This window comes from Gymnoscopelus microlampas (assembly GCF_963454915.1).
Source record: "Gymnoscopelus microlampas genome assembly, chromosome: 2".
In the NCBI taxonomy this organism is placed as follows: domain Eukaryota; kingdom Metazoa; phylum Chordata; class Actinopteri; order Myctophiformes; family Myctophidae; genus Gymnoscopelus; species Gymnoscopelus microlampas.
The window spans coordinates 3,663,792-3,679,596 of record NC_139939.1 but is presented as its reverse complement, the minus strand read 5'-3'; the positions used below and the strand labels follow the sequence as shown (position 1 = coordinate 3,679,596).

General features: G+C 42.0%; 1 protein-coding gene across 1 annotated transcript; it reads left to right on the top strand.

Annotated features, from left to right (window-relative positions):
* Positions 1–6,566: 6,566 nt before the first annotated feature.
* Positions 6,567–12,378, top strand: LOC311035526 (intelectin-1a-like; the record flags this gene model as incomplete). The annotated part of the gene is made up of 6 exons (XM_084043799.1): positions 6,567–6,579; positions 8,679–8,926; positions 10,820–10,978; positions 11,226–11,346; positions 11,890–11,993; positions 12,226–12,378. The coding sequence occupies 6 exons, from the start codon at positions 6,567–6,569 to the stop codon at positions 12,376–12,378; spliced, it is 798 nt and encodes a 265-aa protein (XP_083899925.1).
* Between the last annotated feature and the right edge of the window lie 3,427 nt (positions 12,379–15,805).

Genomic DNA, 15,805 nt, shown 5'->3' with positions numbered 1-15,805 from the left:
TATCTTAGTTAGACTCACACTAAGTTCAAACTTATCTTAGTTAGACTCACACTAAGTTCAAACTTATCTTAGCTAGACTCACACTAAGTTCAAATGTATCTTAGTTAGACTCACACTAAGTTCAAACTTATCTTAGTTAGACTCACACTAAGTTCAAACTTACCTTAGTTAGACTCACACTAAGTTGAAACTTATCTTAGTTAGATCAAACTTGTGGATCAAACTTATCTTAGTTAGACCCACACTAAGTTCAAACTTATCTTAGTTAGACTCATACTAAGATCAAACTTATCTTAGTTAGACTCACACTAAGTTCAAACTTATCTTAGTTAGACTCACACTAAGATCAAACTTATCTTAGTTAGACTCACACAAAGTTCAAGTTCTGGTCAGGAGCAGGCTAACAGCCAAGCTTTATTAATCCATTGCCTTGTTCTTCAAGTTTTGGGAAATAGCTTTTAGTCCAATGACTCCAATCTTAAACAAATGACTTTTTCCACAGTTAATTCAACACCTATGTTTGTATATGGACTCATTTTAATGACCCTGCATTCAAATAAAATGAAATAAATAAATACAATAAGATAATATAGCTGCAAGCAGCGATAATACGGGGCCAGGAGAGAGAAAGAGAGAGAGAGAAATGAGGATTCCTTTAACAGGTCAGTTCATGAAAGTCCTTGCGGTCTTGTTTCCAATGAGGGCCTGTGAGCAATTAGGCGTTAAGAGTCTTGCTCAGGGACAAATTTCATTTCATCGACACATTTGCTGACCTGGCCTGGAATCTTACCTGGGGCAACCAGAGCCTCTGGCTCCCTGGGCCGCCCCTCAGAGAGAGAGCGAGAGAGAGAGAGAGAGAGAGAGAGAGAGAGAGAGAGAGAGAGAGAGAGAGAGAGAGAGAGAGAGAGAGAGAGAGAGAGACGGAATAGATTGAAGAGACAGAGAGAGAGACATGGAAACGGAATAGATTTAGATTGAAGAGAAAGACATGGAAACGGAATAGATTGAAGAGAGAGAGCCATGGAAACTAAATATATTGAGTCATGTTATCAACTTAAATGAGTCTGCATCAAGTGAGGCTTGAACCGGCAACCTTGCGGTCATGAGGCACTCTTGGGTAGCTGCAACACTACCTATAGTGCTATAGCTTTGTCCAGGCTGATATTGTCTGTTGAGGATCACGAACTCTTGCCTTCTGTCATGACCCAAGCCCCTGTTTCCCTAACACTAAGATCACTCGTTCACAAACCATTTACCAATGAAGAAATTGTACATATCCTCAGAACCAAAACTAGTGAAAGTAGCCGATCTACAAGCTCACAAACCATTAAAAGTTGTCAGATTGTACATCGGCTATTTTCACAATGAAGTATGTTATACATTGAAAAAACATACTCTCATTGCTATCTGAAAAGTTGTGAGATTGTAGATCAGCTATTTTCACAATGAAGTATGTTATACATTGAAAAAACATACTCTCATTGCTATCTGAAAAGTTGTGAGATTGTAGATCAGCTATTTTCACAATGAAGTATGTAAAAAACACTCAATTAAGTATTTCATGTTATCTTTAACAATTGCAGATGTATTCATTGATAGTCATGTTGTGTGAAATGCAACTTAGATGAAGTCTGCACCAAGTGAGGCTTGAACCTGTGACCTTGAGGTTGTGAGACATACACTTAAGCGGGAAGCTATTGGGGTTCTCAACCTTTTCAGGCCGCGACCCCCAAAATAATGATATTATTTCCCGCGACCCCCCGCGTGCACGCACGCGGTCCCGTTCGCGCGCGCGAAGGTTATTTAATTATAATAGGTTATTTGATAATTGTTTATTATCAAAACATTTTTGCAAAAAGTGGGTAAATTGAGTAAATTAACTGATAAAACATGAATTAATGATAACATAAAAAATATATATATATTTTTTTCAAATTCACCAAAAAATCTGGCGACCCCCCCAAATTATTTGGCGACCCCCCTGGGGGTCGCGACCCCCAGGTTGAGAACCACTGTATTGGACCAACAGACAAACCTCTGAAAAAAGAGATCACACTGATGAATGGTGAGAGAGAGAGAGAGAGAGAGAGAGAGAGAGAGAGAGAGACGGAATAGATTGAAGAGACAGAGAGAGAGAGACATGGAAACGGAATAGATTGAAGAGAAAGACATGGAAACGGAATAGATTGAAGAGAAAGACATGGAAACGGAATAGATTGAAGAGAGAGAGAGAAACTTAGATGAAGTCTGCACCAAGTGAGGCTTGAACCTGTGACCTTGAGGTTGTGAGACATACACTTAAGCGGGAAGCTATTGGACCAACAGACAAACCTCTGAAAAAAGAGATCACGCTGATGATACAGTTTCACGCAAATAGCTGAAAAATCCTGGGTTTAAAGGAGACATCCAGGCATTTTCAGTGTTATCTTTAATGTGTTGCTTAGCACTCACCAACATTGAAGGGGTCGTTGCGTTAATCTCATTGAGTCCGTGTCGTCCCGTCTAACGACCCCCTCCGTCGGCATAATGGAGGCGCGACGATAGCCCAAATTCGCCTATTTTAACAAATGCAAAGTCTGTTTTTTTTCTCCTAAAAGTCATTGTGGAGTCTCATGATACCATAACAGGCGCTGAAAGTCCCGACGAGCTAACTGCTAATGCACAACGACCCAATGCTAGTTGCTTATTTCCCTGCCTGGCAACACGAGTTGCCAGGTACTGGGAGAGAAATAAGCATGACCGGTTTTCCCCACAGGAAACAGATTCGGAGATATAGGCGTTTCAAAGTAGGAAATAGACAGGAAGCGGATGGGAAAAAAAATGTGTTTCCGGTGAGCGATCTGGCACTTCCTTCGCAGGATTACAATGGGTGCTCCCAGAGCTGCTCTAGCCCCGCCCGCGCGGAGAAAAACGAAAAAAACAAAAAGACTAAACTCACGGTTCAGACCGTGTTCGGCACCGAAGCTTCGGAAGCGCCACTATGTAAACACACGGTTCAGACCGTGTTCGGCACCCGATGTGTTAACACTATAGTGTATTACTGCCGGGGGTAACTGCGACCCCCGTCACTGCAGCGGGGACCCCCCCCGTTACTGCCGCGGGTAACGTCGACCCCCGTCACCGCAACGGGGACCCCCCGTTACTGCCGCGGGTAACTGCGACCCCCGTCACCGCAGCGGGGACCCCCCCCCCCCCCCGTTACTGCCGCGGGTAACGGCGACCCCCCGGGGACCCCTGTTACTCCCGTGGATGGCACTGCAGATATACATAGATGGATTCCATGTAATCTCAACATTGCATGCAAGGCGCATACAATAGCATTGTAGATTAAGTAGGCGGTATTCACTTAAACTCCTCACGTTTAAGCCTAACAGAATTATATATTTATGGACTACATAGGACTATATATATAAATTGTATATATTTAGCTCGACAAAGTCGCTCCTTTTCAGCCTGGCTTGGCGTTCATGGAACGGAATAAACCAGGCTGTACAGACCAGACTTTTTCAAACCTGGATTTGACTTAAGCCCAGGCTTATTTAATTCACCTTTCGTGTAATAGGCCCCTGGATTTGTCTTAAATCCAGGATAATTTAATTCTGCCTTCGTGAAACAGGCCCCTGGAAGCACTGGCCTGCAAGATCTTGCCAGTGTTGCCAGGTCTGCTTACTATAAGCTACTTTGGGCTTGTTTTCCTGTAAGTCGCTTGTAAATATTCATAGTTGCTGGTTGCTTTTGTTTGGGCTTGTTTCTGAAGTGTAGATGCTTATTTAGCCTTGCTTTCAATAATTCTTTTTGAAAATAGCTATTTAAGGGACTCATTAATTTGGGCTTGTTTTCATAGACCTCGTCGCTTGTTTCACTCACAGAATCTGTCAAGTTGTGGCAACACTCAGCTCCAACAAAAACATAAACACAGAGCATTTCTGTGCTATCGTAGCCTACTGCTGTGCTTTGGAGTTCGAGTGGTATAGGAATTGAGAGTCGAGATTGAGAACATGGTATCAAATGTGCAACGGGCAAATGTCTCTGGTTTATTTAGGCAGACGAGAGGTCTACTCTATGTAGCCTGTCTGACCAAACAAGCTAAACAGCCAATCAGGGTGCTCTACAGAGCCTTCACCCCCCTCTCTCCCCCCTATTCACTATGCCGATACGATACAACCATGATCCCCATTCGATGCAATTCAATTTGGTGACGATTTTATTCTACACAATACGATTCGGTGCGATGTGATTCAACACGATGCAAAGAACCAAAAATTCCAACTAGAAAAAAATTATCCTCACAGCACGGGTCTCCGCCAGGCCGGGTTGCCTACCCAGGGCCCACAAACTTTGGAAGGCAGTCATAGCCACTTGGAGTAGGATCAGAAAAAATAGACTCATACATCTTGATCGCATCACCCCAGAGATAATGTTAATTGGATTCTGGATTCACCGTTAGGGAATGTTTTACAAATTAAAACTCTTGCGCGAGTCAAAGACAACATCGGGTATGTAAACGATGGAAATAAAGTCATTTATTGGGTGAACTATTCTTTTAAGCCCTAACTAAGGACTGAATTTACGTTTAGCTGCTGCAACCAGAGCCCCCAGACCAGACTCTGTACCACTGAAGACCAGGTGGAGAACTCGATGAAAGAAATGAAAGGTAATTAGACCAGAATGGTGTTCAGTCAATGCATGTAAGAGATGACAGTGTTTAATGTCTTACAGCCTACATTAAGATTACCTAGAGGGTCACACATATGGGCCACTACATCAGTATTAATGCTGTGTGAGAATCTAGTTACTTATAATTACTACGGTTGTGCTCAGACGTGTACCCAGGACCCAAGCATACCTGAGTGTTCATGCCGTAGGAAGCTCTTGTTGTCAGGAGGGCAAACCTTTTCCAAGCAACCTGGTAGGTACGGCCAGTCAGGTAGGAGGAGAACCACTTTAATGCCCTCCCAGCATTGCCAAGGTCAGCAAGGGTGTCCAGGAGCAGCTGGTGGTTCACTGTGTCAAACGTGTCAACAGTTGTGTCTACTTACAAGTAGTTACAACTAGATACAAGCAGTAACAATTACTTACAAGCAGTTACAACTTACAAGCAGTTGCAACCCGTTACAGGCTAGTAACAACCAGTTACAACCAGTTACAAGCCAGTAACAATAACTTGAATGAATTTACAGAGCAAAATGTAACGATCGGGTCCATTTGGTTACACTCCCAAAATTAAATGAACACCGTAGATTAACACTGGAGGGGTCCCTGTGTACATTTTATATCTGTTGTTGTAGCCTATGTGCTTGGAAACAAAACTAGTCCCTGTCAACACACTGCGTTCTATTCACTCCCGTGTCCCTCGCCGAGCGGGTGGTCCTGCTCAATCTCCCCGGGCAGTAGGTGGTCCTGCTCAATCTCCCCGGGCAGTAGGCTACAGCTGCCGGCTTGGAATGAGGTAAAACACCCCCCCCCCTCCCCCCGACTCGGCCTGTGTTTTTGGCAGCTTGATTATTAATTTGATTTCATTTGATTTGATTTTTTTGAAAAGCAAAACCACATGGTTACAGCAGTTCGAGGATTACACAAGAAAGTCCTGAGACTTATTTCCATTGAGGTCCTCTCACATTTAACAGTCAATAAGTAAAAAAAATACATGGTGATATCTTAACGTCGATAACCAACCCTTGTTTCTCTCTCCAATACAAAAATTATAAAATTATAAAAAAGGTTAAAAATACATTACAATACAAAGCACAAAGCAAACAAGTGCTCCCCTATCTTTCCCTAGACTATTGACCCTCTATAGGGGAACCTTTTCTATTAGGAATGCTTTTGTGTGCTGCTTAAAAGACCTCAGATTGGTTGTCAGTTTGACACTGGTTTCGAGATCGTTCCACTGTGTGGCTCCTTTGTAAGTAATGAACCCTTTAGGATGGCTCACATCTGCAACAATGGCTCTATTGAGTAAAACACGTCTTTAAAAATATGGGGACCTTCAGGATACCCAGGTATTTCACTGAATATCTTGCTGTTATGAAGTCCGAATCTAATTTAACCTTGAATTCAAGGCTCTTTCCTAATTAGATTTTGGAGCCAAACTGAATTGATTCTGTCTTCCCAGAGTGTAAAGATAACTTGTTATAGAATAAACCAAGAATTAACATTTGCCAATTCCTCACTCAGGGAACTCTCCAGTGTGGCTTGCTCCTTATGGGACATGAGCAGAGCAGAATCATCAGCGTACAAGAACAAATCACACTTACAGGCGTCTGTCATATCATTCACGTACACTAAAAACAGGGCTGGGCCTAGAATGCTTCCTTGAGGAACTCCACATTCCATGATGTTAGGGTCAGACACAACTCCATTTACCTCTACCCTCGGTTCACGCCCCGTCAGGTAGGATTTAAACCACCTGCATGCTGCCCTGTCTGCCCCCAGGGCCTCCAACTTGCTCAGTAACCTATTGTGGTTCACTGTGTCGAACGCTCGCCGTAGATCGAGCAGCACCATTCCACAGAGATTCCCACTGTCTACCTCTTTCCTAATTTGTTCTGTTAAAAATCGTAATAATGTGTCGGTTGAGTACGACTTTCTAAAACCTGATTGAAGTTTATACATTAGATTGTTCCTATTTAAGTACTTGTTTAGTTATTCATTCATTTTAATTAATGAATTAATTGTTTAGTTATTAATTAATTAATTTAATTAATTACCTTCTCAAAGATTTTTGATACAGAACCCAAAATTGACACCGGTCGATAATTACCGGCTCCTTTTTTGCAGGGGGAGTATTTAGGCCTCTTTTAGGTCTTGGGGGAAATGATGATGAGATGGATGAGTAACATTGTAAGCTACTTTTAGTCATGAAATAGAACATGGGCCTAGTTGCTCGATCTTTCTTTCGTTTCTTTCATTTTGGGTGTTTTTGTAATTGTATTGTATAATTGTAAAAATACAATACAAGTGAATGACACCCACAGCCACTAGAGGGAGCGAACATGATTCGGTACAACCCATATTTAGTTCAAACATGAGAAAACTCTCATTCTACTACTCTACTACGCCACCAACATATGAAATGCCCTGAGACCATCTATTAGGAAGGATGTGAATCACTGCTTTCTTTCAAAATTGGCCCTGAAACACCATCTATCAGGGGACCACAAGGGGAGGTTAATGTAAAAACATCTATCAGGAGACCACAAGGGGAGGTTAATGTAAAAACATCTATTAGGAGACCACAAGGGGAGGTTAATGTAAAAACATCTATCAGGAGACCATAAGGGGAGCTGAATGTAAAACCCATCTATCAGGAAACCACTAGAGTTTTACAGAACAGTCTGCAGCCACTGCCAGCGTTTTTGAGCATTTTTACTAATCTTTCGAGACCCACAGAATGTTTTTTTCAAAGAAGATTTAATTATCAGATGTCTGAGACGGTTTAGCCTGGAAGTGTTTTAAAAGTTTATTTTCTTCTTCTATAACCATAGAGGGAGAACATATAGAACGTGAAGAGATAGAAAAGACACCGGTGTTTTGGACTCAATGGAGAGATTTTTACGGGGCCAGGCTCTGCAGAGCTAGCCTGGTAAACCCTCCCTCCGGAAATCTCATTTCCATTTGATTTCAGGAAGGAGTCTGGCATGATTGCTCATTCTGCAATATTGGCTGTGGGCTGGAGTTGGGCGGGAGTAATACCGTTGACTGACAACCCCTTCAACCAATGATCGTTTTTCCCCTTCAGCCAATCAGCAGTTCATTTTGACGAGCTCCAGACTATGTGACGCAACGGGACTTTTGGGACGGCCATGCCGAAAATAGGTTGCCTTATTGGGATACATGCGTGTCACTCCCCGCCCCTGCCGGTTCTCTAAATTTATGTTTTTAAATAGGCTCTGTCATGATTAATTGACCACATATATGAAGTTAAACAACTAAATTCTATCCAAACGATATGTTAATAGTAAATTCCGTGCCTCAAAAAAGAAGTTTGAGACCGTTTTAAGAACGAAACTAAGAAGTGACGGCACTCGGACAACAACAATGGCTGCCGTTCGTCTTTTGTCGGCGGCTCTCAGGCTGCACTCGGCTTCATTCGGGCTCACTTGAACTCGCCACCTGATTGGCCAACGTAAGCTGTCAATCACAGAACGATGAGCGACGACGCTGATAGGCGCGGTTAGGTCCTGATTTCGCTGGAAACTCCCCAATATTGCAGAATGGGCGTTCATGCCAGACTCCTTCCTGAAATCAAATGGAAATGAGATTTCCGGAGGGAGGGTTTACCAGGCTACTGCAGAGCAAGGCTCCGTTAGCACAGTTCACCAACGAGGCAATTCAAAGTGCTTTACACAAAACATTAAGCATTGAGACATTGAGACAAGCATTTGATATATATATATATATATATATATATATATATATATATATATATATATATATATATATATATATATAGAGAGAGAGAGAGAGAGAGAGAGAGAGAGAAAGAAAAGTCACAATATGATTTTCCCTGTTCAGGAGTGATCCATGGGGCCCGAAGCTGTAAACAACTGAAATAGGGACTGAATGTGACTGAAGGTGAGGTGATTCATTCATTCAGGACACTTTCTATTTGGTGTTTTTTTCTACTTTGTGTTGACTTTTATTTGCCTCATGTTTGTTCCTCTTCTACCCTTCAGATGGCATTTACCGCCTTACTACTGCTGATGGTGGGGAATATCAGACTTTCTGTGACATGACAACTGCAGGCGGTGGCTGGACGTTGGTAGCGAGTGTCCATGAGAACAACATGAATGGTAAATGTACAGTGGGTGACCGCTGGACCTCACAGCAGGGCAGCAATGCCAACCTGCCAGGCGGTGATGGCAACTGGGCCAACAGAAACGCATTCGGAACAGCGGAGGGAGCTACCTCTGATGATTTCAAGGTACAGTAGGTCGCTTTTTGACTGATCCTCCATGATCTCAGTATTAATGCCTGATGTGCAGTTGAAAGAAGAGAATGGGAGCATTGGGCCTCATTCAGCAATAAATTTGTAAGTTGTCTTCTTAAATTTCTTCCTAAGTGAATTCCTAAGAGAAGTCGAGTCAGATTCATGAAATGTTCTTAGGCTCTGCCTGCAGTCACACCTGTGTGTGATTGCTGCACACAGAAATCACAGGAAATCACACAGAGAAATAAAGTTGAGAGAAAGTAAAGAATACCTAAACTAAAGCCTAAAGATGGTGGAACACCAGACTCCAAACATAAAAATAAATAAATATTTCTGTGGAGGTACTTCTGAAGTGAACAGCAAATTATTTTATTTAATTAATGAATGTATTTTATTATTTCTCTCACATTAATCAACATATCACCACTTGATATCAATGTAAATTTGCTGAAATTAGCTGTTAAAAATGTTATCCATATTTCATGTTCAGGAGTAGCGTTAGTAGTGGATATAAAACATTTTAGTACTGAAAGCTGGTGGGTGGATATAGAGGGTCTTTAAGGTAGCAGCTGCTTGGTATGTAATGGGGTGGAAATAGGGGTGTGGTGGGTGATATGGTGGTGCAAGGAGGGGTGTAGGGGGCTGTGTGGGGTATGGGAATGGGTGTGACGGGTGGGTATAGGGGGGCTTTCAGGTAGGAAGGGGACTTGAAAATGGGGGTGTGGCGAATGTCGGGATAAGGGGGTGGGGGTATGGGGGGGGCGATGAGGGTGGGTTGGGTGGGGGGTTATGGGGTGGGTATGGGGCTTGGGCTTCAACTCAACCGGGTCTGTTTGGGTTAGATGCATTTGGCTGCAGACCCCCACCTGAAAATATTTTCTGCTAGGGAAATGTTTTCAAGATTTGTCAAAATGTTTCGAAAATAGCCGATCTACAAGTTCAAAATTGCCAGTAATGGGACGCGTTGTGAGCTTGTAGATCAGCTATTTTCAAACAAAGTATAAAATAGGGTTAAAGTGATTAAACTGTTCCTCGTTTGCTGTGGACCCCCTGGAACAGCTTCAAGGACCCCTGGGGGTCCCCAGACCACACCTTTGAGAACCTTGTTTGCTCTAAAGATATGATAAAAATATTATTGTAATTTAAATCCTATATTATACAACTGTAGAATTGAAGAAACTTCGAGAATTAATTATTTTTGCACAAACATATCACACTTAAGAACTCAAAGGCCACCCTAAGAGTGCTCTCTAGTATGCGTAGATTTCTTCTTAACTTAAGAACAAATCACAGCTAAGAAAACATTTGTGAATGCCAAAATCTCTTAAAAAACTTCTTAAGTGGGTCTAAGAACAAATTTGTTCGTAAGTACGGTTCATGAATCGGGCCCATTGCTTCTTACTCATGAAGACACACGCATAGGCCTATGCATGCCAGTCTCTAAATGTTTCGCTCAACTAGAGTCATTCAAACAGCTTTCTTTGCTAAAACTCGTTGAATGAAAACAATTATAGTAAAATAAAAAATAGAGAGTGGTGCCTTTGAATTAGTGTAACTGGTTGCATCCTTGTGTTGCAATCAGCTGCAGCTGTTGAGTCCGTGCTCAAACGGACGGACCCCCACACACACGGTCAAGTGTAGGAGTGGCTGTCACCACTCAAAAAGAAGCTATCCAATATCCTTAGGGCGGTCCTTCATATTAGGATGGTGATAATGATTTGTTTCCAAAGCAGTGGGCGTAGGTTTGTTAGCGGCCGTTCTAACCATTGTAGCAACTACATTGAATTTAGATGTTACAGTATCTTCTGTGTTCTACATAATAGCCTACATAGTATAATATTTAATTCATTTCATGTATTTGTTCGCCCAATTATATTTCTTTGACAGAATCCTGGCTACTATGACATCGAGGCAGGGGATGTAGCAGTGTGGCACGTTCCCAACATCACTCCAGTGAGCAACTGGAGCACCGCCGCTATCCTACGACACCACACCACCAATCAGTTCTTGAACGGGTATGGTGGGAACCTCTTCAACCTTTACCAAGTAAGATCAACTGAATATCACATTGTAATTGCATCAGCATGTAGGCCTACTGTAGCTGAAGTGCTCCTATCAGAATGACGCTTCAAAACCTGTTTTTATAACTATTGATTGTATGATTAAGATAAGAAATGTTATCCTTTGTTCGCAACGTCAGTATTTATGTTATACACCATTACTAATTAGGCTAGAACAGTGTATGACTATTTATCTGATTCTTATTCTAATCCCTTTTCTTCCCATTCTTAAGCAATACCCAGTAAAATATGCTGCAGGGAATTGCAAAACTGACAATGGACCATCCATCCCTATTACATACGACTATGGGGATGATGACACCGTAAGAAGCTTCTATGGGCCATCTGCAATACGTACGTTTTATAGTATGTTAGGACGCAGTATGGTGTGCGATTGACTGCTGACATGGCTGAGAAACATTGCCGCATTGCCGCACACAACAAACTTTTCACTTTCATTATAATTAGAACAACATTTCGCCCCTATTTAAAACTTTATCAGACAAATATCCACATATGGAAACATCCAATAGGGAGAGAAAGAGACAGAGAGGGAGATACAAGTAGTAGCCACAAATTATGAAAAAATGACCTATAGAATCTGTGCTGTTATATCAAGTTATTCAAGTGTGCCACCTGGTTATATCTCACATATCAGAATCAAGAACAATCTTCTTCTACTACTACTACTACTACTACTACTACTACTATTACTACTACTACTACTACTACTACTACTACTACTACTACTACTACTACCACTACTACTACTAATAATAATAATAATAATAATACAAACACATCATGTGTGTAATATATTATTCTATGCAGTATATGTATAATACTGTACTATAATATTAATACAAAGTTGTATGTATTTATTGTGTTCTCCTTCAGGTGACTTGACCCCAGGCTACATCTCCTTCAGAGCTATCAATACAGAACGTGCTGCCTTGGCCTTGTGCTCTGGATCCAAGCCTATTGGCTGCAATATTGAACATGTGAGTAGGCCTACTCTCTAGCTAAGGGAGGGACAGGAGGCACCCTCTTGTTTTTGTACCATTTATTCCTCTTCTTTTACTGAACTCAGTGGTGTGTGTGTGTGTGTGTGTGTGTGTGTGTGTGTGTGTGTGTGTGTGTGTGTGTGTGTGTGTGCATGCGTGCGTGCGTGCGTGCGTGCGTGCGTGCGTGCGTGTGCGTGTGCGTGCGTGTGGCATTTCTACATGTTTATAGTTTTGCATTGGTGGAGGAGGATACTTCCCAGAGGGATCTCCTAGACAGTGCGGTGACTTCACTTCCTTTGACTGGGATGGCTATGGGACCAAAAGGGGTTTCAGTGCATCCAAGCAAATTACAGAGGCTGCCGTGCTGATCTTCTATCGCTGAGGTTCCTTCATGTTCCTCCAACCACTGACCTTTGGCTTTAAACTATTCACAAGATTATGTTACTTGCTGGTTACTGGTCTCTTTGCTTTCTGCGACCGAAAAAAAAAGTAGATTTTATGAATTATGATGTCGATTTTTCAATTTGATTACATTTCATTTCATTTGATTATTGTAATCATATTGAATTCATAATATCTTCTATATTATTTACGATCTTTTATCTGATTCATTGCTAAACACTGTATCGCAAATGAACTTTAATAAATTCTATTCCTGCATTTTAAGTAAAAGTCTAATTGTCTCCGCCAGGCCGAAGGCATGGCGAGATAGTATGTTTTACCCTCCGTCCGTCCATGTGTCCGTCCGTCCTGTCCGTGTGTTACCACCAAATCTCCGGCACCGTTGGCCCGGTCGCTGCGAAACTGTGCACACACACTCCCTGGATGCCAATTCAGAACCTCTGCCTCAAATTTTTCACATGGGCCTGTTATAGCGCCACCAGGAGGCCGATTTGTGTAAAACCCATTTTTTTACATTACTCCTACAGTTTTTTAACCAAACGTCATGCAAATCGATACACAGTGGCCCTCATTTATCAACGCGGTGCAGCCCGAATAATGAGCGTACGACGTGATCACCGCACCTTTCGGCATTTATCAATATATCCTGACGTGGGCTTCATCCTACTTTACGCTGAGATCTCACGTCTGGTCGAGACCAGTTGTTGACGTTGGCTGCGCCCGTTTATTCCATTCTAGACCTGCGGAGCACCATTGTCTGACTGTCTGACAAGCATCTGGACACATAATCCACTCCTAAATGTGTATATCTACACTAATAAATAATCGCTGTGAAAATATATCATTTTATAAAGTAATTTAAACAAACTGCTTTAACAGTCCTTCAGATAAGATTGTAGATCTGTCTGTATTGAAAATAGCAGATATACAAGCTCACAAGCCAGCGTTGCATCGCGACGCGTTGTGATCTTGTAGATCTGCTATTTTCAAAAATATACGAGCGCTTTTGCGCCGGCGGCCACCTTTTCATGGACAGTGAGGTCTACAAACTTACAGTAGCTTGTCCTATGTTATGGAGTTATGTCATAGAGAGTTATGTGGCTACACAAACTGGCTGGGTTAAGGATATAACCCCGACGCTCCAATATTAACGTGGCGGCACGGAATCACTGCATTCCGCCCGAGTCTCATGTTAGTAAGGCGGAATTTTGCCGTTTTCAATACACGATAGTGCACTTGGTGATACAAGCGCGAAATTTGGCACAGATGTCCTTCATATGACCCTAATTGATAATCAACCTCTGGCCACGCAAAAATCCTAAGATTTCAAGATGGCCACCACCAGTTTTCAAAATGGCTGCAACTGGGCCAACATTTTGGACTATATCACTTTGCTGGGGCTGTAAATCTTTGATTTCCCCCTTATTTTGATATAGGAGAATATGTTCTGAATGTATTTCTACCAAGTAAAATAAAAAATATATATATTAGGTTCCAATATGGCAGCATATTTTCCAATATGGCTGCCGATAAATTGCATAAATGTACATTCAAATGAGCTTGTACCACATGTATTTGTATTAATTACCATACACAGAATCAATTTATAGCACATTTTAAAGTCATTTGGTAGCTTTTTAATGACCTAGGGCAACAGACTTTTCAATATGTTCACCAATAAATACAAAAACTTAGATATATATAGGGATATTTTCTCAAACAGGTGCTGACCTTTTTCTCTTTCCGTGGAAGGACAAAACTGTATGGCATCTGCTGAACGCATGAAAGAAGCAAAGACCTGATGACTTTGATCCAATAGCTGATGCATTTTCATGAAGGGGGATCCATCTGATGTCCTTCGACAGCTTTTTCAAGCCAAGTCTTTGTGTCTGGGTAGCTCAGTCGGTAGAGCTTTCACCTTCGGATCACATGGTCATGGGTTCGATCAGGATCAGTGTATGAGTAGGTACGGTGAGTGTGGCGATCCACCTCAGCAATACCAGGGGGTCTATAAGACCCCTGCGTTCTCAGCTGATACTGACAATAAGTCTCAGACTTACTTAATATGAACAAGTGCAACTGCTATGACAACAACGTCAGTATCTGAGCTGCGAATCATGATGTGTCAGATGCTATCCTCTGCAGCTCTGCCTCAGATACTGACATTGTTGACATAACAGTTTCACTTGTTCAAAGACTTGGCTTGAATTAGCTGTGGATTGCCTTTGGAAGGAGGGAAGGATCTCAGATGGATCCCGTTCATGAAATTGCATCAGCTATTGAATCAAAGTCATCAGGTCTTTGCTTCTTTCATGCATTCAGGGGATGCCACACAGTTTCGTCCTTCCATGGAAAGGGAAAAAGGTCAGCATGGCAAACAACTTCTCCAAATTAGGTTCAACACCTGTTGCAATAAATGATAAACATATGCAAGTCATTGAGGAGTTCATAGTACTCATGTACGATAGAACTTCATAGAAGTAGTTCCTACAAGGAAGTGAATGCAAGTGAAGTGCATTCCAAGCAGGACATATATGGGGCCAGTCACTCTTGTGCAGTCCTGTTTGCCAAATTATGCCAGAAGCTGACACGATGTGGATGTAAAAAAGCATGTTCTGGACACTGCAAATGACTGTTTCTTATTGGCTTTTCATGTCTTTGGTCGTATTCTGGTTCGTCTTCATGTCGTAAAATCGGGGCGTTTTGAGAAAATTTAAGGGCGTGTTATTTAAATGACGCTCGTTTCAGCCGTGACATTTATCAACGCTGGGACCAAGTGTAAGCTCGGATCAGCTGTGTAGGATGCGTTGATATATGTGACTTCGACGTTGGTGTACGGCCGAATATATGGAAAAATATACGCCGGTTTATACGCTGTGTTGATAAATGAGGGCCAGTATCTCTATAGTCATGTGATCAACCCTGATCTGTCCGATTTCCCATATTCCATCCTCATAAGAATAAATAAATAAAGAGTAAGAATAAATGGCACCCTTTTCACATTGGCCTATTATAGCGCCACCAGGAGGCCAGAATAACGTACCTGACCTGGCGGAGACCTGTGCTCCGAGGAGCACTTTTTCTAGTTTGTATTATTTCTCTCCTTGTGGAATAGTACAAAGTTAGGTGTTGGCTGCAATATTGAACATGTGAGTAGGCCTACTCTTTAGCTAAGGGAGGGACAGGAGGCACCCTCTTGTTTTTATACTATTTATTCCTCTTCTTTTACTGAACTCAGTGGTGTGTGTGTGTGTGTGTGTGTGTGTGTGTGTGTGTGTGTGTGTGTGTGTGTGTGTGTGTGTGTGTGTGTGTGTGTGTGTTTGTGTTTGTATTACTATACTTGCGAGGACCAAGTACAGTAGAATTTGAATAGTACAAAGTTAGGTGTTGTGCATATTTGAATGGTT